Raw genomic sequence first — 25,674 nt, 5'->3', positions numbered from 1 at the left:
ATCAGCAGCATGGTAAACCGGTTATATCGAATATGAAGCAAAATGTGACTCTTGGAATGCCAGAATCTATTTCTTCTGTGTTACCTGTTGCTATTTCAGCACCTTCACCCAGTGTCTTAGAATTGGAGATGCCAGAGGTGGCCACATTGAAAGACATTTGGAGGATGGTAGCTACATTAGAACTGGCATTTAATCAAAATGCATCTCAGATGACTATCTCTACAGCTGAAACTAGAGTTAAGCTTGAAGAACATGATAAACGTTTTGAATCAGGGGAGAGCTCCATTTCTAACATTAATGAAGCATTAACATTGGTCCAAAATGCAGGTATCTACCTTATAAATGGGCTCTGACCGACGGCCCGCAAATGCGCAGTAGAGAGCAGCTGTACCGCGCATGTGCGGGCCAGCACGTTGGTCTGAGCCGTGCGTGCCCGAAAAAAAAAAATGGCGGTGGGGCCGCAGGAGCGGCGGCGGCCGCGAAGCAGGAGCGGGAGGAGAAGCAGCGGCGCCGCACGCGCGAGTGACACCCCCCCCCCCCCGAGATCTGCCGGCAAGAGCGGGAGGAGAAGTGGCGGCGCTGCTGCGCGCGAGCGGGAGTAACACCGCCCCCCCTGAGATCTGCCGGCAAGAGCGGGAGGAGAAGTGGCGGCGGCGCCGCGTGCGCCCGGGACCCCCCCCCCGAGATCTGCCGGTTGTGGACGATCGTAAAGGGGAGGGGATCGAGAGAGGGAGGGGAAGGTGAGAGAGGGAGGGGGGAGAGGGAGGTGAGAGAGGAAGGGGGGTGAGAGGGAGGTGAGAGAGAGGGAGAGGGGAGGGAGAGAGGAGGTGAGGGGGAGGAGAGGGAGAGGGGGGGGAGGGAAGAGGAGAGGGAGGGGGAAGTGAGAGGGAGGGGGGAGAGAGTGAAGGAGGAGGGAGAATGAGGGGGAGGGAGAGGGAGTGGGAAGGAAACGGACCGAGCCCGTTGTTACGGGCTTAACGGCTAGTATCCTCTATAAAAGACAGTTTGTTCATAATCATTTGGAGGTGTTAGAAAATTCAATGTGCAGTAAAAATTTAAGGTTCCTGAATTTTCCAGTTTCAAGGTTGTTATTTACTTATTTAGACATTTTATAAACCGTCATTCCATGTATAGATCACAACGGTTCACAAGATGACATTCATAGTTATACATTCAACAGATAAACCTAGTCAAAACAAAATGACTGCTTAGGATGTAGGTATTAATTTCGATCTATCTAGAGATGGTTTCTGGGGCAAATGGAATTATGACCAGAACACAAGCCAAGGAGTATTGGTAATCACAGATTATCTCTTACTGAGATGTTTAAAAAATACCTAAAAGATATTTTAGGTTTTTCAGATGATCAGATTCCAAATGTATCTAATATCTACTATATTCCCAAACAATGAGCTAATACAGAATGGGGTACTGGAGGCAGCCAGGCATGACAGCTCAGGCAACATTAATTGTATCTTTCCGTATGGATACAGATAGAGATATAGGGTTTCGTAAATGTTGTGTGAATAAACATATTTCCTTTTGTGGTCATAAAATACAAGTTTCCCAGACGTATCATGTGAAACACAAAAAAGAAGGAAGCGTTTTTTTATCCTCAAAGGAGAAAGTGCTGCAATTGGGTGCAATTTTCTTCCTTAAATTTCCCTGCAAATGTTTGGTTTCCTTCCGGAATAATCAAGTTTGTGTTTTATGACCCTATGCATTTGGAAGCATTTATTTCAGATAAATCTTGAGATGTTTGTAGGATTATTAGGGGTGGATTAGACTGAATGAAGAAAGTTATATTAGATCATATCTCCTCCATCTTTCTTTCTTTTTGTATTTATTTAAGAACATAAGAACATAAGAAATTGCCATGCTGGGTCAGACCAAGGGTCCATCAAGCCCAGCATTCTGTTTGCTTTTTTGACTGCTGCAGCACACTGAGCCGACGATTTTAAAGTATTATCCACTATGATGCCTAGATCTTTTTCCTGGGTGGTAGCACCTAATATGGAGCCTAACATTGTGTAACTACTGCATGGGTTATTTTTCCCTATGTGCAACTCCTTGCATTTGTCCACATTAAATTTCATCTGCCATTTGGATGCCCAATCTTCCAGTCTTGCAAGGTCCTCCTGTAATGTTTCAGATAATGTTTCTTTGCCTCTACCTCCATTGGTGAGGACTTGTATAATTTAGATTAATGTAATGTTTTAAGTATCTTGTTGTTAAGATTTTTCTTTGTTAACAGGATAACTCTTATCTTGAGGTATTTTGCATTATTTTTCTTTCTTTTGCACCTTGAATAAAGTTCAATAAAAATACATTGAAAGAAAAAAACAATATTTATGGACACTAAATCAGTGGCTCCAGTGTATTTCTTTGGCAAGTATAGCACACACAGTGAGGACAAGTACATGTCTCCCAGGGAAAAGAAAGCATAAAGAGTCACCCCTGTCACTCTGAACTTTGAAAGATAAATATTCCCCCCAACAAAGAATCCAGATCCTGGGACAGAAAGAGGCTGTGTAAAAGAGCTAACCTGAGTGAAGCAGCCCCAGAGACTAATAAATACTTTTATGGCCCCATTGGTGGTTAGCAGCCACCCAAAGATGGGGATACAGGACTATCTACTGGTACCTGGTGTAGCAATTCTCCAGTATCTTCAATTACCACTGATGAAACAATGTATTCCACATTCCTTGTTACTAATGACTATTGATATTTCAGACTTTATCTCTTGTGCTGACTCATCTGAAATAGGAATTATCCAGGTTTCAGTTAACCTCCTCTTCCGTGCACCAGCCAATGTTTCTCGCCCAACCCTCACAGAGGATTCAGAAACCTAGGAAAAAAATGGTTTACAGTGGGCTCTGGTAGAACAAGACATGTGACAAAAAGAGACCCAATTTCCCTAACTTTGCAGCATCCAGTGTATCAACCCTCACTTCCACAGAAATGTCAGATATCCAGGAATAATTGGATAATAGTGGGCTCTGGCAGAAGAGGCACCCTCTCTCCCCACTGTTACCCTTACATAAAGCCTTTTCTGCATTGGAAAATGAAGAAACCCCAGCAATAGAATATGAAATGATGTCTGAAGACACCTAATGCTCCCAGAAGCCCTTCAATGTGACCAAATGTCATAAAAGAAAGCTTCTTCTGCTGGGAGACTCGCTCATCAGAGCAACCAATCTGGGAGCTAATTTTGATGGTGACACAACAGTAAAATGCCTTCTAGGATCCTCAGCTAGTAGAAATGCAAACCAAATAGTCAAACCATTATAGAAGAAAGTAATTGCTCTGATATCAATGTTATCATCCATCTGGGGACCAATGACCTCAACAGAAATGGTAACTATGAAGTACAGAAAGATTTCCAAAATCTAGGGAAGAAGATGAGACACTTGGCAAAGAGTATTGCCTTTTCAGAAGTATGGCCTGTTCATAGAATGGGAAAGGAAATGCTATGCCGTATAGATAATTTCAATTCCTGGCTGAAAACCTGGTGTACAGAAAGTGGGTGTGGATACATTGGAGGTGGGACTGTGTATGGAGCAGTAAAAGGCTATATTGGTAAGGATGGCCTACATTTGTCTGTAACAGTAAGAAGAATGCTAAGTGAGAAATTCAGATTATAAATTATCAGACATTTAAATTAGAGAATGGGGGTGGCAGGAGGTGGCCAATGAAATTGACAGGTCACCTCCAAGTGATACAGGATGTGGGGGGGGGGGGGGGGAGAAAATAACAAAATCAATTAGATCAAAAAAGCAGAAAAGATTACTAGGAATTGCAGCAAATCAAGGGAGAATAATTGGAAAGCTATGGCCATAAATGCTCGTAGTTTGGGCAATAAAATCCAAGACCTGTAGGCCCTGATGGTGTAGGCAGATTTGGACATTGTTGCTGTTACGGAGACCTGGTTCACAGATTCTCGTGATTGGAATATGGGTTGACCATATGTCCTTGTTGAGCAAGGACAGCGAGGACCGAAAAGGGGGAGGAGTAGCTCTTTGTGTCAAAAACAATATCCAAGCAATTGAACTGCAAGGGACATGGGTAGAGAAGAGGTATTATGGGCCATACTAAATAAAGATGATGGTGCATCCATTTTTACTAGTGTGGCCTACAGGCCTCTGACTCAAATGGAAGAACTGGACAGAAATCTGGATGAAGATATCCGAAAGAAGGGAGAAGTGATGCTCATTGGAAATTGTAATCTACCAGATGTAGACTGGAGAATCCCTTCTGTGGAATCTATGAGAGGTAGAGAGATAGTGGATGCCCTTCAAGGGACTCTGCTTAAAAAAGGGTATTGGAACCCACAAGAGAGGGTGTGATACTTGGGCTGGTGCTCTCTAATGGAGATAATGTCTCTAATGTCCAGGTGGGTGCCTACCTGAGCATCAGTGATCATCAAACAGTATGGTTTAATATTGCAAATAGGATACAGAGAAGTGACATGAAGACCCAAGTTTTGAATTTCAAAAACACAGACTTTGTCAAAATGAGGACATACCTGAAGGAAGAACTATAAGACTGCGAAAAAATGGAGAAGGTAGAACAACAGTGGGCCAAATATCAAGGCACTATTACAAAGGCAACAAATCTATTTGTTAGAAAAGTAAACAAAAGTAAGAGAAATAAGAAACTGATCTGGTTCGCAAAAGGGGTGACTGAAAAAAATAAAAGGCAAAAAGAACAGCGTTTAAAAGTATAAAGGATCCCAAAAAGAGGAACACGGCGAAGAATAATCAGTTGAAACTGAGAGAGACGAAGACAAAATTTGGAAAGGAAGAGGTCAAGCAGAAGAAAGGATTACCAAAGAGGTAAAGTGAAGTGGCAAAACATTTTTCAGATTTATGAGAAAAAGAATGAAGGTCTGAAGTGGTATAGTGAAATTGAAAGGTGACAAGGAGCAATGTGTGGAGAGAGATGAAGAAATGGCAGAAATATTAAACAAATACTTCAGTTCAGAGTTCACTAAAGAATACCCTAGAGATGGACCATTGCTGCTTGACAAGAACATAGATGGGGATGGAGTAGACAAAACCTTGTTTACAGAAGAGATTATATGGGAAGAGCTAGGAAAACTGAAAGTGGACAAGGCCATGGGGCCTGGTGACATACATCCCAGGATACTGAGGGAGCTCAGAGATGTGCTGGCGAGTCCGCTGAACGACCTGTTCAATAGATCCCTGGAAACGGGAGTGGTGCCACGAGATTGGAGAAGAGCAGTGGTAGTCCCAGTTCACTAGAGTGGGAGCAAGAAGAGGCTGAAAAATCATAAAATAAAATAAAAATTAATTAATTAAATAAATAAATAAAATAAAATAAAATAAAAATAAAGACCATTTATCCTCACCTCAATGGTGGGAAAATTAATGGAGACTCTGCTGAAGGAAAGGATAGTGAACTGTCTATATTCCGATACAATGCTGGACCCGAGGCAGCATGTATTCACCAGGGGAAGGTCCTGTCAGACAAATCTAGTTGATTTTTTTGATTAGGTGACTAGAGAATTAGATCGAGGAAGAGCATTCGATGTGATTTACTTGGATTCCAGCAAAGCTTTTGAAATGGTCCCGCATAGGAGATTAGTGAACAAAATGAGAAGCTTGGGAGTGAACGCCATGATAGTGGCATGGATTACAAACTGGTTGACTGATAGGAGACAGCGTGTAATGGTAAATTAAGCCTACACTGAAGAAAGAGCGGTGTTAAATGGAGTGCCTATTTGAGGATGGTAGCAAGATCTGCAACATGTGATCAGCTCTAGAGACAGTTTATCAGAAAGGATAGAGACAGGATGGAGGCAGTCCAGAGAAGGATGTGGGGTCTGTATCAGAAGACTGTTGAGGAGAGGATGAAGGATCTGAATATGTGAGCCCTGGAAGAGAGGAGGTGCAGGGAGATATGATGCAGACTTTCACATGCCTAAAAGGATTTAATGATGCACAAACTTTGAACCTGTTCCATTAGAAAGGAAACAGTAGAATCAGGGGTCACAAAATTAAAATCCGGGGGGAAGACTCAGAAACAATATAAGGAAATATTTTTCACAGAGAGGGTGGTGGATGCCTGGAATGCCCTTCCGGAAGAGGTGGTGAGGAAAGAAACAGTAAATGAATTCAAAAGAGCATGTGGATTGCTAAAGGCTTGAGGATGATAATGAAGGAAAGGGTGCATGGGAGTAACCTGCACGGAGTGGCAGTTAGTACCCTTAACCAGTAGGCAGGGGGGATTACTACCCTTAACCAATTAGCCTTGATGATTTTGACACAACTGCAACATCGCTCTCCGCTTTGACGGCAGGGCAGGGAAAAAAAAGGTATTGGATTTTGAAGATAACCAACTCTGGGCCCCAACTTTTACAGTCTGGAATACACTGACATTAGGGATAAAGCTTCTATGACCAAGTTCAAAAGCAAAGAACATTCAAGCAGCATTGTCTGAGTTAACAGGAAGGCTGCTTACCACGTAAAACTGTTGGAGTAATATTGTTATAGGTTTGAAAGTTGCTTGGTTTTGCTTGTAAGTATTACTATCCTTAACATAAGGCATGGGGGTAACCTACACAGAGCGGCAGTTACTGCCCTTGGCGGACACTTGGGAGATAACCTGCACCAAGCAGCAGTTGCTGCCATGGAAAGCTTGCTGGGCAGACTGGATGGGCCATTTGGCCTTTTTCTGCTGACTATACTATGTTACTATGTGCTCTGCACCTGCAACCTCTAGGCAAGAAAGAAGAGACATTAAACTTTACAGAATTCTATGCCTATATTGATCACCTTAAGACATGACGTGCATCATCGCCTAGGAGAATGGAAGATGTTGAAAACTTGGGTCACGTTTCTGCATGGTAGAGTTTGGCTACTTACCTACTGCTGGTCATGTTTTTAAGTTTTCTCATTCATCTTATTATTGTTTTGATTGTTGCACAAATTCTATTATGCATTGATGTGATTTTCTTGATGAAATAGATTTACTTCTCCCTGCGACACATGTCCTACAGGTTAAAATCTGCCTTTTAGCTTACATTACCGGTATATTTTGATTGGCTGTAATCACTCTTAACATTTACCTCTGAATCCAAACCTGGTCCAGTTTTATCTTCTGTACTGCTTCCCAGATTCAGCCTTAATATGTTATTACTTCTTATACCAACATACCCTTACTCATGCATCATGGTACCTTGAGCCTTCAACCCTCTTTCACCCTTCTTAACAGAAATTACTGCATCCATTATAGACTGTTCATTCTCTCTATGACGGGCACTGAGGTGGCATATTGGGGGTTACCCTACTCAGCAGTGGCTGCCCTATCTAAAACACAAAGTTTGGACTCATAAGATAAACTTACTTCTTACCTGATAATGTCCTTTCCTTTAGGATAGGCAGGCTAGTCCGCACAAATGGGTTATGCAAAGGAGACAGAGATTACTGACTCGCTGACGTCACTGCACCAAGATCAGTGTTGTGACCGTCGGTCTACGACTGCTTCGCCCCGCCTACCTCACTCTTCTTGCGGCTCCTCCCGCTCACCTCGGACTGCTGGCTGCCGCGGCGTCTGTCTGCCGACCTCTCCGGCGTCCCCGGACCGGCTTTGGTGCTGCTTCCCGCCATGCTTCTCCAGGGTGCCATGGGGCGCACGCGCACGCCGCCCTCATCTTTATTTCCTTGTTGGAGCGAACCTTAGGGGCGTCCCCCTGAGATGACGTCACGCTACCTGGATATTTAAGCCTCTCTCTTTTGCTAGCTCATCGAGTTAGCAACCGGAACTCTACGGATGGGATTCGTTCTCCGTACCGAAGCTGCTCTGCCACTCCAGCGTTCTCTGGAGCTCTTACTGCTAACAGGGTACCCGCTTCTGCTTCTTTCAGGTGCTATCAGGAAACCGGTACTCGCTCCTCGAGGGCCCATGTTCCCTGAGTCGCTGCCTGCATCTACAAATCCTTTCTACTTGGAAGTCTTCACTAACAGTTTCCATCTGTGAGTACAACTACCATCTATTCCACAGTACTGCTTCCCTGGAACCAGGTACTCGCTCCTCGTGGGCCTGCCCTCTGCTCCAGTGCCAGACCTCTCGTCTAGTGGAACCGCTGTGTGAGTACAATACCTCTGAGTCTCCCTGCTCTAAGGGATCAGGTACTCGCTCCTCGCGGCCCTCTCTCCCTGTCTCCGAGCTTCTACTATTTTACCTGGGACTCTGTGTGTGTCTCACTGTGTACTCATAATTCTCAGTCTCTTTCTACTACAGCACAGCCAAGTAGAGGATCCGCTGTTCCAATGTCCTGTGGGATACTCGCCCAGCTGGGCTCAACATCTACTACTCACTATTGCCACTTCTGGTGGTTTCCAAAACTGTTTAAATAAAGATTCAATCTGTGTTTGTGTGTTCAGAGTTTAGCCTGACACCATGGTCCCTCACGGGACCAGTGTCCAAGGATCCACCCAAACACCAATAATCATAACAATCAGCCTGCCAATATTCTTGGAAAAGCCAACTGTGAACAACTGAACAACACTTAAACTGCAAGATGACATTATAAAGAGCTGTGTCTGTGTCTCTATCAGCTATGATGGAGGGATATCCCACTCATAATGACTAGTCTAGCAGGACTCAAGGAAAGAAAATTATCAGGTAAGCATGATTTAACAATCTGACAACAGAAATGTCATTAGATGATTCTATGAATGCCAAGACATATCCCATCTTCCCAAGGGCTTCTTAAGTCTTATCACAAAATATCCTGGGATTTGTGGTTCTACTTATTCTACTGAGAAAGCAGGACTACATGCCCCATAATGCTTGGGGATGGGAAATAAAAAAAAATAGGGGGAAGGGTCAATGGAACTGTTATTCACCTGACTGAGAATGCTCTGTCTACTCTATGTCTCTTTCTATAACATTATAAGGTTTATTCTAGACTCAGTGCTGAATGGCCTCTGTCTAGGTGCATTAGAAAATCATCCTCTTTCAATTAAGGAACCCTGAATGGCCATGAACTGCATGACAGTGAAACTCCTGGTGCCTGTTAACAAAACCCACTTACCTGGAACAGAACAGACTGTAGCGTCCTTCTGACTGGTTCCTCTTCTGTGGCTGTGGAGTGCCCATGTGAAGTGGAACCACATCTTTCATGGACCATCCTCTTGTGATTAGCTGGACTAGAAACAACAAGAGAGGGACCAGCCTTCCAAAAAAAAATTAAAAAAAAGAAGAAGCATGGAAGAAAAGTAGGGAAAATTTCCCATCTAAAGTAACTCTTCAAACACTATCATGCTACATGTCCCCTCTGCTTGGTGACCATCATGGAGCTCCTAAAACAGTCAGTAAAACAGAGATGAGGTCTTATAGGAAGAATGCGTGATCACCACACTCTCTAAACATTTCCCAAGGGCAGAAATTCAAAAGTAACCTTACCCCTGTCTATTTTGTTGTCTTACAAGCCCCCAGAAGGGCCAGAGAATGGGAATAAAGCCCCGGCTCTGGTGAATATATTTCTAAAGGAAGGGAGGGAGGTGTGTGTGTCAATAAATCAAGTCTCGGCATGCTACGTGTTTCTGGAGTTATGTGCCATGGCAGCCTATCCCTGCAGAAAGCTCTCACCCCAAGGGTCATCACATCTCCAGGGATCCTCACAATACGCCTCAGTGGGTGTGGAGAACAGGGCAGATAATATCTCAGAGCTTTCCTCCTTTCTCTCTCTACCGCCTCCCCTGGCTTCCTCTCTTAGGCCGTCAGCCCTGGCAAGAGGCACTGATGTTACCTGCTGCAAAATGCTTCTCATAGTATTCTGCCCTCCTTTGATAGGGTGTAATCTTTAATATACAATATATGATGTGATTTTAAATTATTATTAGAACAACTAACCCTTACCATGCCAGGCAGTATAATAAATATTCTATATGCAGGCCATACAATAAATCCATAATTTGCCAACCCAAACAATAAACCTCCTTACTGTATCAGCCCAGACCTTAATCCCTTACAATACAAGCTGTTATGATTGGCCTTTACCATACCAGTCCATATTAAAGAGATACTTGCCCATCCATTACTTCCTTAACATAGTCCTCCGATCATGACTCTATGCCCCACTTCCTTCCCCCTCCCTCCTCCCCCTTCCCTCCATCCTCTAGCCAAATTCGCATTGCTACCCCATGCCTTAAAGCCCCTGCCACGCCCTACCCATGATGCAGTCCCATAATGATACTCCATTAAACGTATTATTGTATGTTATGCCCACAGCCGCCCCAGTTGCTGCGGCTCTATATGTTATGTTATTATGTGGCTCTATTTATTTTGTTATTCACTGACGTATTATTTTACTGTTGCCTGTTATTGTGGACTTGTTATTGTTGACTTGTTCTATGTGCATTGCACAAATGTTCAATTGCTCAAATGTTCTTTGTAACGCCATAGCCGCGACTGTTCTGTTCTATGGAAACCGATATGATTTGATATTTTATTCAAGAATGTCGGTATCGAAAAATTCTAAATAAATAAATAAATAAATAAATAAATATTATAAACATTTACCATTGCAGCTCAACCAATAAGCCTTACATAATGAAGGTCTCGCTCACTAGCTCCCGTAATAAATTCCTTATCATATAATCTCATATGATAAACCTTACCATAATAGCTCAGATGATAGACCCTTACCATGCTAGTCCATAAGCTAAATACAGTTTGGCTCGCTGTTTGGTGATATTTCCAGCCTGTAGAAATAAATACAGAGAACGAATGGAGATCAGAAAAGCTTGCACCTGTTACTGGGAGAGCCATGTAAGAATCAGCCCTTCAGAACTGTACCTGTGTTTATCTCTCCTTTGAGGCTCCAAACTCATGTCTGCTTCTGTGTCTACAGTTCGCAGCCTATTTATTTTTTTGATGTTTGTTGTCAGCATGTGGGGACACACTGTTGGCATGAGGAGTGTCACAGGCATGTAGCAGATACATGAGGGGCGCTGCAGACTTGCGAGTTCATCTTGTAAGCGTGTGAGGGTGTGTTGTGGGTGTCAGGCTGAATGTGCGCCTTTGATTCCTGGTTTCCCACGTCACAGGTGCTGCTGCCAAGGTGTCACCTACTGCTTTAGGCTGTTACCGTACGCAAGTTTGACTGTGAGGAGCGTGACAAGGGTGGACGAGATAAGCTAAAAGCCCTTGGGCTGCGGGAGCTCAGAGCTAGGGAGTACAGAGGGAGAGGAGGAAGTGAGGGGACAGGAAGAAGCGGTCATGGCAGGAGCACGTTGGAACGAGATCGTACCTGCAGACCTGACGCACAGGAACACCTCCAGCCTTTCATCATCTGATGAGTCTCGTAAGCATAAACAATCGCCATCAGGAAGGAGACAGCATAAAACATCTAAAGAACAAGGGAAGGCATATGGAGGGAGGAAAGGGGGAAGAGGGAATGGAAAAAGGAGAAAAAAAGAGAAGAACGGCAAGGAGGAAAGGGTGGAAGAAAGAGAAGAGGGAGGCAAAAGGGAGACAAAGGAATGAAGGTAAATTAGGAGAACGAGGGAGGAGAGAAGAAGGGAATGAGAGAGGCAAGGTGAAAGGTAATGATTAGTATCATTTCATACTACTTAGAAGAAGCATAGTCACTGCAGGCATTAGAAACATTATAAACAGGGTGCTGGTACCATCTCATCAGGACTAGGAGTGTTAAAGGCTCCCGTAGCGAGTTCACTTAGTCCATTATTTTAAATCTAGTAGATGAATAGATTTCATTTCCCGTGTCCTTGTTTTCTACCTGCCACCTCCTGAAAATTTCCACTGTGGGAATTCCTGACCCTACAACAATCTCTAGATATGGAGTCCTAAACAGCAGTGGTACAACAGGCCAGGGCTTCCGAGGAGGGTGGAGGAACCACGGTTAAATGAGGAAAGGGACTCCGTTTTTGATTAAGGAATGATGTGGAAGAACCAAAATTGCCAGTGAAAAGGCCTGAAATAGTTGACCACTGAATAGGATCGGTGGGAGCACTTGGTGGACTAGGTGACAGCATAGAGCGCCACTGTTTTGGGGGTTGCACAGCTGTGGCCGAACCGCAGCGATTACTCTTCCTTGTTCTTCCTGAGGGGTGCTAAGAAGGATGCACAATCACTACAGCCACAAGGAGCAAGCAGGACTCAAATGGTAGAGCAGTGTGGGCTCGTGTAGCCTGAAGAAAGAGGAGCAAGAGGCACAGCAGCTTTTGGACCTGCAACCCCACAAAAAAAGAGCAGAAGACCGAGTAGCATCAGGCTCTGTGACCCCAAGAGCAGGAGGCAGAGCAGCCTGGACCTGCCCAGCCTAAAAAAAGAGTTGGTCTATCAGCAGAAGGAGGAAGCTGCTGCAACGTTTGTCTTTCGGATGGGGCGAAGAGTGAGTGAGCATGTTTGAGAGAGAGATGTGTGTGTGTGTATATGTAAAGAGAGAGCATGCATCTGTGAGTGAGTATGCGTGAATCATAGTGAGAGAACATGTAAATGTGAAAGCATGTGTGTGTGACAGAGAAATAATTTTGTGCACAAGCACACCCTCTTCCCCCACTCCCCGCCACACACACACACACACACACACACCCATTAATGAATGACAATCTCAGAGTGACTGGAAATCAAAAGTTCCCAGGGTATGGAGAGCGGTAGAATTTTTTAAAATCCTTATTAGTTTTAATTATTGGGTGTTATTTGATATGTCTGCTCTTTGGGAATTTTTTTTTAAAAACTCCCAGTGAGCTTTTAAATTATAGAATATTATTCTATTCATCAGCTGTTTTTAAATATTTATTCTTTTTATTACTATGGTTTTATAATCATGATTGATATTTTAGTTTTCTTGATTGTATTGTTTGATGCTTTATGAGGAATGGTGATGTTTCTGTTTTTCTATTGTTACACTGCATGCAGATTTAGGCTTGTTCTGATTCCCAGTTCAGGTTTTGCCTGCACTATTTATACTTTATAGTTTCTTTATTCTGCTTAATAAGTAAGGGTCAGTCTGTGTTGTGTATGTATAACTAAAGTGAGGTATTCTGCTAGGGTGCCATTTCTGTGATGGGATATATAGCAGCCTGGCTTGTTCTGTCTTCCTAATAGGAGGTAATATTGATATTTTAGGGCCTGATGTAATATTTGCAGTGTTGTCTTTTAATAGGTAGGGTTATTACTGCTTGAGTGCTGGCAGTTACTGCTGGTTTGGTATGGGAGGCTTACTATATTATATTTGAAACTTTGTTTCTTATGGCTTTCTGAGTGCCAAACCAACACGTGTTACAATAGACCTAATTGTATCTGATATCTTCTGTGATAATAATGCTATCACATAGCATAGTTCAAAATATTAACACATTCAAATATCCAAATTTGTACATTATTCATACACTGTGAGTTATGGACCTTCATACATCTCGGCCACATGCTCAATCTTGTGCGAATAGCATACTTTCACTTGCACTCATATGCTCATATTTTAATCATAGATTCTTCTATGGAATCTGCGCCATTCTTTTTTTAACATTTTCTTTTGCATATAAAATAATACTTCTTAAGACCTTCATAGGGCCAGATTTTCTAACCTACGCGCGGGCGTAGATTTGTGTGTGCAACCCAGTGCACACAAATATACGCCTGATTTTATAACATGTGCGCGCAGCTGCGCGCGCATGTTATAAAATCCAGAGTCGGCGCGCGCAAGGGGGTGCACACTTGTGCAACCCCTTGCGCGTGCCGAGCCCAAGGGGAGCCCTGATGGCTTTCCCCAATCCCTCCGAGGCCGCTCCGAAATCGGAGCAGTCTCGGAGGGAACTTTCCTTTCACTCCCCCACCTTCCCCTCCCTTCCCCTATCTAACCTGCCCCCCAGCCCTACCTAAATCCCTCCCCTACCTTTACTATTCGAGTTGTACCTGCCTCTGGGCAGGCGTAGGTTGCGTGCGCCTGCCAAGTGCCGGCGTGCGATCCCCCGGCCTAGCAGGCCTTCGGAGGCCTCTGGCCTCTGGCCATGCCCCTGCCCCTTTTTTCGAGCCCCAGGACATACGCACATCCTGGGGCTTGCACGTGTCGCCGAGCCTATGCAAAATAGGCTCGGCGGGCGCAGGAGCGGGTTTTCGGGGTTACGCGCGTAATTTACGCGTGTAACCCTTTGAAAATCCGCCCCATAATGTTTTAGAGACATTATAATGGAGATGCTTTGATGGTAGAAGTGCCACCTGAATGGATATGTCAGGGAAAAGAAGGGACAACTGTTACATTGAGGGACTCAAGCTCTTAAAAAGTATTATTTAATTTCATGTAGAATCTGTTATTATAAATGCCAGGGGGAGGGGGAGAAAGGCAATGCTGGTTGTGTGTGTCTGTGAGGTTTGCCTAGGGCACCTAATACCCTTGGGCCAGCCCTGCCAGTGAAGGTGCTTGAGGACAGCATTTGTAGTGGATTTCCAACATGTTTGGAATGGACGTAGAGAGCGATGGTGGGAAAAGGGTTGAGAGGTCCAGTAAAAGCCAAGATTGGGCGCGAGGGAGTTGGGTTGCATATGGAAATGTATTTATTATCTCAGATTTGTAAATCACAGTCTCCCCAAAGTGCTTGTAGTGATGTACAAAAATGACAAAAAATAAATATAGGTTAACTGACGAAAACTGCCTGGCGTTGCTCGGGTTGTCTGGTCCATAACCCAGAAGGCCACCTCTCCAAGGATCTTAAATGGGCCTAGTTAGACCACTTTTGAAAAATGAAACAGTAGACCCAGATTTGCTCACTAGTTACTGCCCAATCTCAAATTCGTCTTTTCTTTCAAAAATCATTGAATCTTCGGTACTTGCACAGTTGACAGATTATCTAGAACAATTTTCACTATTGTATCCTAACCAGTTTAGATTTACAAAGAACAGCAACATGTTCTTATGTTCTTAACTTCTTTATAGCTCTTGGTGATTCACAGTCCAATTTTACACTCCAGTTCTCTAGTAAGTTTGCGATCTCTCACTTCCATTAAATGCTTACTGATGGTCTCATGGTAAAAGGCCCAGTTCTCATACCTCTCCTGCAGTTCTTCCATCTTCTTCCATATCCTGATATGTCATTCCTGATTGGTTCAGGCTGTATTCCTCTCCTTCCTTAATCTCCTTGTGATGAAATAAGGATAACATGAAACTCCTCCCATCCATGTCTCCTTCTCCCTGAGGACCAATGGAAATTCATCCCTCTATGAGGATCCAGATGATCCTGTGCCTCTCGCTCTGTCTGCGAAAAGCACCCTTTCTCTTGTTGAAAACATCTGAGTCCCTGGGCCCTAGGATATTCAGCAAAAGTAATAATACAATCTTTCAAAGAAAAAAGGGGAAATATACAGAGGCAGGAAGGATGGAAAACTTCCTCCTCCAAGAACCCAACGTAGCGACCCAAGGGTCCTCTCCAAAGGAAAATAAAGGAGACTGGAGCAGTAAGAGAACATGCTGACTCCAGCAGGGGCAACTAAAACATCCACATCTTAAGATGGTGGTAGGGATTATATATTCAAGGAGCCAAGCATCTCAAGCTCTTACCTGGGGGAGTGAACACCCTCCCTATTACTAATCCTATCCCCCCTCCCTTTATAAGAATAAACCATTAGTGTAGGAGAGATCCCAAAGGCTGTCTACTCGCAGAACACAGACAAACCCTCGCCAAATACAGAATAAGTGTCCAAAAACTAGAAAGAGAAACATACGGACACAAAAATGAACCAGAAGCCTCAAAAAGCCAGACTCTGTATGTAGTGCAACACTGGAGAAATAGAAACAGAAAAGTATTTCTTCCTATACCGTGCAAATACAAAACTACAAGAGAGGCACATTTCCCAAATCTTGGAATAATCCTGCAGGAAATGGAAGAAGCAGCAGATATGGCAGCAAAATCTGTGGCATCCTGCACCAGGCCAGAAACAGATCAGCGCTAGACCCAATACTCAACATCAGCAGAACCTGGGAATTTTCTTTGTTATTTTTCTTCCAAACTATGGAATTTGTTCCTCTTATCACTTCATGTATTACTTTGCCAACATATTACACATATACAAATCGGCCAGGCCAATAGTGTTTCTCTCTCTTACACAGACACACACAGAAACATCTACTTAACGGGGAGTTCCAAAATGGCCACCAGATGAAAGGCACCGGATGGAGGAGCTCCTCATTTCTTTAAAAAAATATTTCACCTATGCCGCATACCAAGAGGAAGGCAAAGATCAGGGAAACGGGGGCAACCACCCATATCCCAGATCCATTGCAACTGACCATAGAGGGGGTTCTCTACCCGGCTGCTAGCGCGATCACTCCGGAGGCGTTCTTGGCGGCGGCCATGAGGAGCGGATGGACTGGTCGCCAGACATTCAGACCATGCTTAGCTCCGGAGCACCGCTGACCCCTCCTTTACCTGCAGTACCCCTAAACCTGGATTGCTCCTCATCACCATGTAGACTGTTGGGTCCTAGATTAGTGATTCTGGATGAAACTTCTAACGCTGGGAAAGTGACTGTGTTAATGCCAGCTCCTTCCTCCGGCTTTGAGGCCTCGGTGAATTTGAAGAGCTCTATGCCAGGGGCCAATGTGCCGGTCCCCTCATCGGTGAAAATTTCTACTTCAAAAGGTAAAAGTAGAGATTCTGGGGAGTTGAAGTTTGGACAAGAAGATCGAGGTATGGAACTGAATTTAATCCACCCAGCCCTACCGAAGCCATCAGTTATTACCATGGACTCCTTGTGGTCTGCTATAATGGTGTTAGAGAGGTCTATTTCTTCTCTAGTGGAGGTAACTTCTGTTTTTGCAGGAAGATTTCAAGCTTTGGAACTGGAAATCGTTTCTCAAAAAAAAAAAATCTCTGCTTTGGAACTTAAAGTTTCCTCTTTACAGCAAACTCAAGATCAGTTAATCAAATCTGATTTTTCACATCTGCGAAAATTGGAAAATATTGAAAATTCTATTCGCTATTTAAATCTACGTGTTTTGAATTTTCCTCAATCTAATTTAGTGTCTCCTATGGACTTGATTAAGAAATATCTTACTGAGATACTAGAAATTCCTCAAGGAATTATGCCTACATTTGCTAAAGTCTACATGACAAAATCCATAAGACCAGATACGTCGGAACAGGTTTTGGAGTCAGAACCGGATTTAACTCAGCTTTTGGAAACTTCAACTGACATTTTGCTAAGTAGACGAGGGACTCTTTTTCTCTCATGTGTTTTTTCCCAGGCCAGAGATTTGATATTGAGGTCTTTCTTCCGCCATAGGCAATCTTTATTTCTTGGGTATCCTGTCTGGATTTTTCCAGATATCACCCATTTCCACTCAGGAACGTTTGAAAAAGTTTCTTCAAATGCATGCAAAGGCTTTCGCAGTGGGCGCTAAATGTAATCTTAGATTTCCTTGCCAATGTAGCATAAATCATCAAAATGTTAAACGAGTATATTTCGATCCGGAACATCTACGTATATATTTAGATTCTTGTACTTCGATTGGCACTGTCTAAAATGTACAAACTCGATTGCGGTAACTATAGGTAAATGGCATAGTGGCAGCCGTTCAGTTTCATATATTATTATTACTGCTGTATAATTCTGCTCCTGTTACTTCACATTTTGGAACTCTCCCCCTTTTTTTCTTTAATATTACAAGAGAGATACATTATATTACTGAAACAAGATAATTACCAAATGTACTTTTTTTTCTTGTAAATTTTCTCTTGTATTTTTCCATAAGCTGTAAATCTTGTTAATTTGTGAAAATGCAATTAAACCCCCCCCCCCCCCACAAAACGCCTACTTAAAGACAGACAGCAAGACAGACAAAGACACACAGAATGGACACACAGAGAAGGCTGCTGGTGTGTGCGGTGAGAGGACTTACCATGGCAAGCAGCAGTCCATAGGGACAGATCTCATATACCAAGATAAAAAGGGGTGCAGGTAGGAGCTGGATGATCCCTGTGCTGACGAGGACCGCAGCTGCTAGAAAATCTGCCAGAGACAGCAGAAAGAGAGCACGCACCTGAGGAAGAAGAGGACACACTGTCGGTTTGTGAAAGGCAGCAAAGAGATAGCATATACCTAGGGAGAGAGAGGACACAAGATTACCAGCACATAAGAGACAAGAGAGAAAGCGCAGTATCTGGTGAGCGAGAGGACACGACGCTGTCAGGGAGAGCAGAAAGAGAGGAGGGCTCTTTCTGGGAGAGAGGACGCACTGGTCTGTGTGAGAGAAAGCAAAAGAGAGCACGATGCAGACCTGAGTTCTGCGTTTGACACCATCAGTCATCGTCTGCTCTTAATACGCCTTGTTGATATTGGCATATGAGATACACCTCTTAGTTGGTTCTCCTCTTTTCTCAGTAATCGATCACATTTAGTAGAATGGAATTCTGAATCATCTTAACTGTGGTCCAAAGGGATGCAGTTTGTCTCCTTCATTATTTAATGTGTACCTTTCTCCTGTGGCCACACTAATCCAGAGCCTCGACTTTAACTATTTCTTCTATGCAGATGACATCCAGATAGTTGCCAGCCTAGATCTCAAGACTCCGGAACCCCTGAATAAATTGAATGTCTGTTTAACAGAGGTTACAAACTGGATTTTTTGCTTTAAAACTGAGAGTAAATCCAGATAAATCGGAAGCAATGTGGTTTACTAGTGTAGGGGACTCTTGGTTTCCCACTAGCTGGCCCTAGATCTCTGCATATAGGAGATAGGGAAGGGGACAGACAGTTTTCCAGCAGCATCTCCCCTTGAGGATGCCTGCAATGGTTTGGTCCTTGTCCAGAAGGGCGGTTCAGAGCCTTAGTGAGTGTGGTCAGTTCTGGTTTTGGATTGGGAACGTGCTCTTTTTCCAGTGCGCCTCTTGCCTGGTAGGAGCTCTCTCTTCCTGAGAGTAGAAGGGACCTTAATAAGAAGATTTTTCAGGATTTTGTTTATGCCTGGGTGAATCCTGTTCCTGCTGGTCAGGCAACCCCCGTAACCACAGGGTAGAAGGGAGAAGACCTGGTTATTCCTTTCCAGCCGGTAAGAGGACCACAGTGACTCCTCATCCAGTGGCGAAGTTTTGGATTTTGGGCAGAGTTGCATTTTTAGTGAGGAGTTTTTTGTTCCACCCCCCTCACTGTTTGCCTGGGTAGTAAAAGCCCTCCTGGTATCCATAAAAAAAGACCTTTCCCCCTAAGATGTCAACTACAGAAGGAGTCCAGAAGAGAAGAGTTTCAAGATCAAACTGAAGATTCCAACTGGATCTCCACCCTGGGAAATGCAGGACATAAAATGGGAACATCTGGGACTCTATTGGACTGTAGGTACAAGATTGTTCCAGGATTTAGGGGACTGCCCTCAGAAGGTTCCCCTTCCCGACTGGGACCCTTGCCTTGCAGACTAGGGGGTTAGCGTCTCCCAGTGAGTAGTGGAAAGGACACCTGCACAGAGAGAAGAAAAGAGGGTTCTCCCAGATCAAACACAGATGTGAAGTAAGACGAGTAGCACATCGATTGGACATTTATTTAATTTCTGAAAAGCAAAGTAAAGTTTCTTTTTGAACACCCACATCGTGCCCTGCCTGTTTATACACCAAAGGGGATAGCAACACACCTCAGAGAGGTCACTGCCTGGACCTGACAGGTTAAGCCTCTCCCCCATACAAAGAATCCACTCCCTGGGACTCAGCACATTTGGGATTGTGGCAAAAGAAGATAGCCCGGAGAGAAATTATTTTGCGGGCCCTTGGACTCCCATAAAATCTGGAAAAAGGGTTAACCTAGAAATTATAATCCTTTGGAGCTTCCAGACCCGCTGATGGTAGGAACATCAATACAACTAAAGGAAGTTGTTACAATTCAGGGTGTTAAACGTTTATTAACTTTTCCTGTCAAATTTCCAATCTTGTTCAGCGATTTTATTGTTTTTTACATTTTATCTGGTGGCTTAGACAATTCTTGGGTACTCAAGATCTTGGGACCCTAATCAATTCTTTGCTTTTAAGCTGCTTAGACTTATTGTAGCATTCTGTGTCATGGCCCATTATCTAATTTAAGCTACAAGCTCCGCTGGTTCAAAACACAGCCACTAAGCTAATCTTTGGGGGAAAAAATAGTTTGACCACATCTCGCCACTGTTACAAGAGCTTCATGAGCTGCCTATCACATATCGTAAATCTTGCCAACTTACTTCTACCTTACTGACCAGAATGAGGCTTCCATGCCTCTCAACAGAAACTACCTTCATCTAAGGAAATTAAATTGGAGAGAACCCGTGAGACTAGCTTTTTATATCTCACACCTGGTCTGTGGAGCTCGTTGCCCCAAGTTTAGGAAAGAACTTAAAACTTGGTTATTTTCATTGTTTTTTAATAACCGAAGGCTCAAATCCCAACCATTGTTGCATTGTATCCCAGATAACAACTAAACTTGGATTATGGAGGTTGTTCACTGATTTATAGAATTGTATATCTTTTGTGTTATTACTGATCCTATCTTTTCTGCCTTCTTACTTGTGGTTATTATTTTAGCTGGGAATTATATACCACTTTTTTTGTTTTATCTTTTATTTTTAGTTATTTATGCTGTTTTATTATTTTATCTTTATTTGTATGTTGCTATGTTTATTTTATTTATCAGTATTCATCACTTTGATTTATTGTGGTAGAAAGGTGATTCATCAATATTAATAAACTAAACTAATGTGCCATGCTCGGACCTGGAACAGTGAAAATGCTGGTTTGCAGAGCAGCAGAGAGCCCGTAATGTCCCTGTAGCACTGCAGTCACTGGCACCCTGGTATCTGCAGCCCAACCTCCCCATGCTTTGGAAACGAACGGATGAAAATGTCCCTGGCTTCTCGCTGTCACGGCACACCGACCTCTGCCATCTGAGGGGGAAATGGCTGGGATTCACTAAACTGTAGGGAAAGGAATTTCCTTTTTGGTCTGGATTTGGCAAATAGTACTGTTTGTCCATGGCATGGGTCCTCACCTTGCATCTCAGCCACTACACAGTGTGTTTACCTGGTATCACAGTGCTGGATGTTTGATTCCCTTCTGTTCATTTCTGTGAATTCTTCTGACAAAGAATTCTTCACCCCTCTGGGGTTCAGCACTCACCTGGTCAGCGAAGCATCTTTTCCTGGCTACGGATGCAATGATTACTGAGCCACTGCCAATCAAACTGCAAGAAAAAAGAGCAGCATTTAACCAGTAGCACACACCGCGTCAGAAACACATGGTTTACGTAGGCATATCATGTTATAGACACAAAGCATGTCACACGCACTCACACCAAAAGAACATACAAAATGCCATGCTGGACCAAACCAACGGACCATCAAGCCCAATGTCCTCTCCACAACAGTGGCCAGTCCAAACCACCTGGAAGGACCCTGCAAGTCCCAGCACGAAAGTCCATTTCATGCTGCTGTCCTCAAGAATTGAGGAATGGAGAAACCGAAGCCTATCTGGCTAATAATTATCTAAAACCTTTTTAAACTCAGTGATACTAGTGGCCATAATCACATTTTCTGGCAACAAGTTCCATAACTTAATTATGCACTGACCAAAAAATTACTTTATTTTCTGAAATGTGCTTTAAATCTGCTACTTGCATTCAGTGCTACCTTCACTCCCCCTCCCAGTGTCCTCTCTTCTGCATGGAGAAGGAAGTGAGATTGCTGCCTGGGCAGTGAAGTTAGGGAGAAAAAAGGACCAATGCCAGACCCCTGGAGAAAGAGAAAGGGAATTCAGCCTGACTCCTGGGAGAAAGGAGGTGAGAGACAGAGAGTCTTCTGGGATGGGGATGGGGAAGAGGGAGAAGGTAAAGTAGTGTGAGGGGCTAGGAAGGGTTATGTTTGGGCTTCCCAAGCCCCCTGTGAGGGTCTACATTCTGCTAGTGTGTAGTTTCTGTGTAGTGATCTGTAGCAGTCAAGCTTGTTCTGTTTTCCCAAAAGGAGGACTATTGGTGTTCTAGGGTTGGGTATAATATTTACAATGCTGTCATTTCATAGAATCTGCAGCCAGTTGCAGGGGGCAGGGCCTTAGGTGATTGCCCCTTCTCATCCTATATGTGCTCTGCACATATGTCAGAAGTTCACCTGATCTCTGAGAAAACACTAGAAAGCTCGAGGCCTCTCTGTTTACAACCCCAGCCACTCCCTTACTTCAGTAAACCTGAATGGAACAGGAGATGAGAAGTGAATCTGAAGTAGACACTGCAGGCAGCAAGTGGGGAGAAACTGGAGAGGGGCTGCAAACCTCAGTCTGCAGCTAGAATCCAGGACTTGGGACTCACACAGCTGATGGTACAGTGAGGGAGCACAAGTCAGGGAGCTGTGATTTATGAGGGTGGGAGAAAAAAAGAGTGCTGGGGAAAATGCTGGAGTCATCCCTGGAGGTGGGAAAAGTGTTGAGGAGGGGACGAGAGAGAAAGTGTGGGTTAGTGGGAGGTGGTGGTGGAAGAGAGAAAGCTGATATGCATAATTCCTCATTAATCAACAGCAATCTCATGATAAACACAATTCAAAAGTTCCCAGGTATGCTGATACATTACACTGACACGCACACACACACACACACACACACACACACGTTAGTACCCACCTGAGTGACGAGACTGACACATAAATGTAGGCCAGGGTGTAGATCTGAACAGAGAAAAAAAAGGAAAGGTTATTGATTAGATCCAAGTACCCTGTGTGTACGATGACAGTGATCCAGTCCGACGGTAACTTTTAAACTAGTACGCGGGCGCACATGTGCATGGAAGTGGCTCCAGCTAGAGGCAAGGTTGGGACTGGAAATAGCCTATCAGATACTCCTGGAGCAGTCCCTAGACATTCTAGACTGGCCCACATGGAACTGGATCTGCCGGCACACCAGGCTTACCTTGGAGAGAGCCTGGAAGTGATGGAAACCCCTTATGCCCACCGGGCATAAGGGGCTTAAGAGAAACAACCTGTAACCATTCCCTGGCGTGGGACAGAGGATAGAGGATTTCAGCAATGAATCTCCAAGGAAGGTGGCACGGCCTCTGTAGCCATCGTTCAGAATCCAGTCTCCTCCACATGTTTTAACTGTGAACAGAAAAGTATGGCCGAAGCGTGTCTATGCATGTTAGCATGTCTATGCATGGCCGAAGTGTGTCTATGCATGTTAGCCTGCTGACCCAGACAATGCCCGAGAAAGAAGTACACACAGAAAAAAAGAACACTCTGAAGCAGTGATGACCCATAACCCCCTCAAAAAAGGGGAATCTGGAGAGACAGGAACAACCCAGAAACAGGGCCTTGCAGACCCTCTCTTTTGTGCCTTTTGTGAGGAGAACGAGCATGAAGACCACTGTCCGTATAGGCAACCGGTAACTGAAGAGTATTTAAGTGAACCTGGTAAGACAGAAACACGACCGGTCCCATGAGCCATGCAAAGGAAGAATGTCATTGGCTTGATGACCTGGCATGCGAACACAAGTTAGTGGAACAAGGGGAGCAGGAGCAAAGAATGGGGACAGAGCCCCAGAATGTTAATGACACATGGAAACATGCTTGGGATCACAAGTTGTCAAAACTCCAAAGCTGCAGTTTTGTGGGTGTCCCACATGCATGACATAAGGATTTTATAATCCAGGTGGAACTGGAAGAAGCATCTACCCAAGCCTTTGTATATTCTGGCTATAGCAAAATGCTCATTTGCCAGGACTTACTATGTCAAGGATACATTATCTATAAGAAAATTGAGACATTGACCTGTATACATGTGGACCAACTTCCCCCGTCCTCTTGACAACCACTGCAGGACAAGCTGTGTTAGAAGTGGCTGTCCTCTCTGAGTTTCCATACCCAGTAGTCCTGGGTCAAGATTATCCCCATTTTGCAACCTTATGAAGACAAATCATGAGTGTTGGGGACAATACAGATGGAGGGGAAAGCCACTTGAGACAGAGACAGGGTGTGCCCAGGCACGTCTGTACGCTCGACCTGACAAGACTGAGCTGAGGGGAGGGCATGTGATGGAATGTACTGACTAACTCCCTCATTCTGCCTTAAAGAGCCCGGTTCAGGTTTCTAACCCAATTCTCCTTAAGGCAGAACACTGTAAGGGATTCTGGGTGAAGGGAAGTTTAGTGTGAAGCACTGTGCAACTTGCATCAGAACTGGACTAGTTGTGTTCCTGGACTATTCCCGAAGCCAGAGCAGGCCCAAATACTCTACAGTTCCCTTTCTGCAGGCTTCACATGGTAACATGCTCACATCATTGGATTTGAGATATCTCATCATGTTAGCCTTCTTCATGAAGTCCATATATCATTATGTGACCTCTTCTACAGTGCCAGATAGTCTTCTCTTGTGACATCTTTACATTTTAATTGGAGGCAATTATATTTAGTGCTGTTGAAATTTCAGAAGTTGGTTCCTCTGCTTGCATACTGAATAGTAGGCATCCCCCTTGTTTAGCTATGCCAACCTCTTGCCTGTTTGCGCCATCTTTATGTAGAATAATATAATGGTTGATTGGTTGATAAATGTCCTTCAGGCTTGGCACAAACAGCACATCATTTAGCTCCAGAGTTGTTTTCTTCTGCTGTCATTTTCCTGGGATGATCATTTTTCCTGTAGATTTTGCAATGATCGAAGTGTTATTTGTGAATTTCATCTTTCTTACACTCTGGTTTTGGAGAACATTGCTGTTGGATGTCATGTGAGAGTCATTGCCCCTGCATCCAGTACCCATTCTGGTTTCTCTTTGTCAATTGTGAAATCAACTTCATCTGTTATTAAAATTTGTGTTAGTTTGCCGTGGTGAGACTTTGTTCCCTGGCATCCTTAATTTGCATTCAGCTGACGGCGTTCAAATCATCTTGTGCCTCTAGAGCTTTGATATCTCTACTCCCTTTGTTGGTTTGCAGGGTGTACCAGAATCAGGGCCAGTGCTAGCTTTTTTACTGCCGCGTGCGAACTATTATTGTACTGCCACCCCTCTCTCCCCTAGTCATTCAGTCTCTGTCCTGGGCCTGTCAAAAAAAAAAAAAGCTCAGTTCCCTCTAGCAATCTATATTTTTAACAACTGGCACCCCCCGCCCACACACACACAGATGGAATTCATGGTCAGTGGAAGAGTATTAGATACCCTTATAGCAACCTTACATCCCCTCTGCAGACACACACACACACACAGGCACAAGCACAGCGTTAAATTATGCATTTATAACAGATTTTACATGAAAAAGAACATTCAAAAAGTACATTAATCTGAAGCAAAAATATCACTTGCAACCTGCATATTATATTTGCATGCACTGCTGTGATGCCAACAGAAAACTCTGCAAATAAGGCACTTGGAAGCCATATGGAATTAGACTTTTTATAATGTGTGTTGGATGTGGGCTTGGCCCTCAGAAAGCTATGAATAAACAGAATTAACATTATAATAGTGTACATCTCCCATACCAAAACAACCCTAACTGCCAGCACTCAAACGTTAACAAGCTTAGCTATGAAAAGGCAACTCCGCACATATTACACCAGGACCTAGAGCACCAATACACCTTCTAGTAGGAAAACAGAACAAAACAGACTGCTTTAGAGCCTTACACAGAAACTACCTCACCTCGGCCACTTATGCAGAACAGAGGTGGACCCTGACCAAATACAGAATAAATAGACCAGATACATGC

The 25,674-nt window shown here is 43.8% G+C and overlaps 1 protein-coding gene across 4 annotated transcripts in view; it reads right to left on the bottom strand.

Moving 5' to 3' along the window:
• Positions 1-25,674, bottom strand: part of LOC115099297 (transmembrane protein 116-like) — a 70,549-nt gene that overhangs the window by 33,813 nt on the left and 11,062 nt on the right. The window contains exons 2-7 of one of the 4 annotated variants that reach the window (XM_029616861.1): positions 22,605-22,648; positions 21,117-21,180; positions 17,888-18,028; positions 11,282-11,380; positions 10,678-10,733; positions 9,062-9,202 (exon numbers count right to left, since the gene is read on the bottom strand). In XM_029616861.1, coding sequence (XP_029472721.1) covers positions 9,062-9,202; positions 10,678-10,733; positions 11,282-11,380; positions 17,888-18,028; positions 21,117-21,180; positions 22,605-22,648 — 545 coding nt within the window. The remainder of the gene's footprint in view (positions 1-9,061; positions 9,203-10,677; positions 10,734-11,281; positions 11,381-17,887; positions 18,029-21,116; positions 21,181-22,604; positions 22,649-25,674) is intronic. The other 3 variants (XM_029616863.1, XM_029616864.1, XM_029616862.1) reach the window with 3 other exon arrangements.

This window comes from Rhinatrema bivittatum, chromosome 9, assembly GCF_901001135.1.
Source record: "Rhinatrema bivittatum chromosome 9, aRhiBiv1.1, whole genome shotgun sequence".
Classification (NCBI taxonomy): Eukaryota; Metazoa; Chordata; class Amphibia; order Gymnophiona; family Rhinatrematidae; genus Rhinatrema; species Rhinatrema bivittatum.
This window is presented reverse-complemented; position numbering and strand designations above follow the sequence as displayed.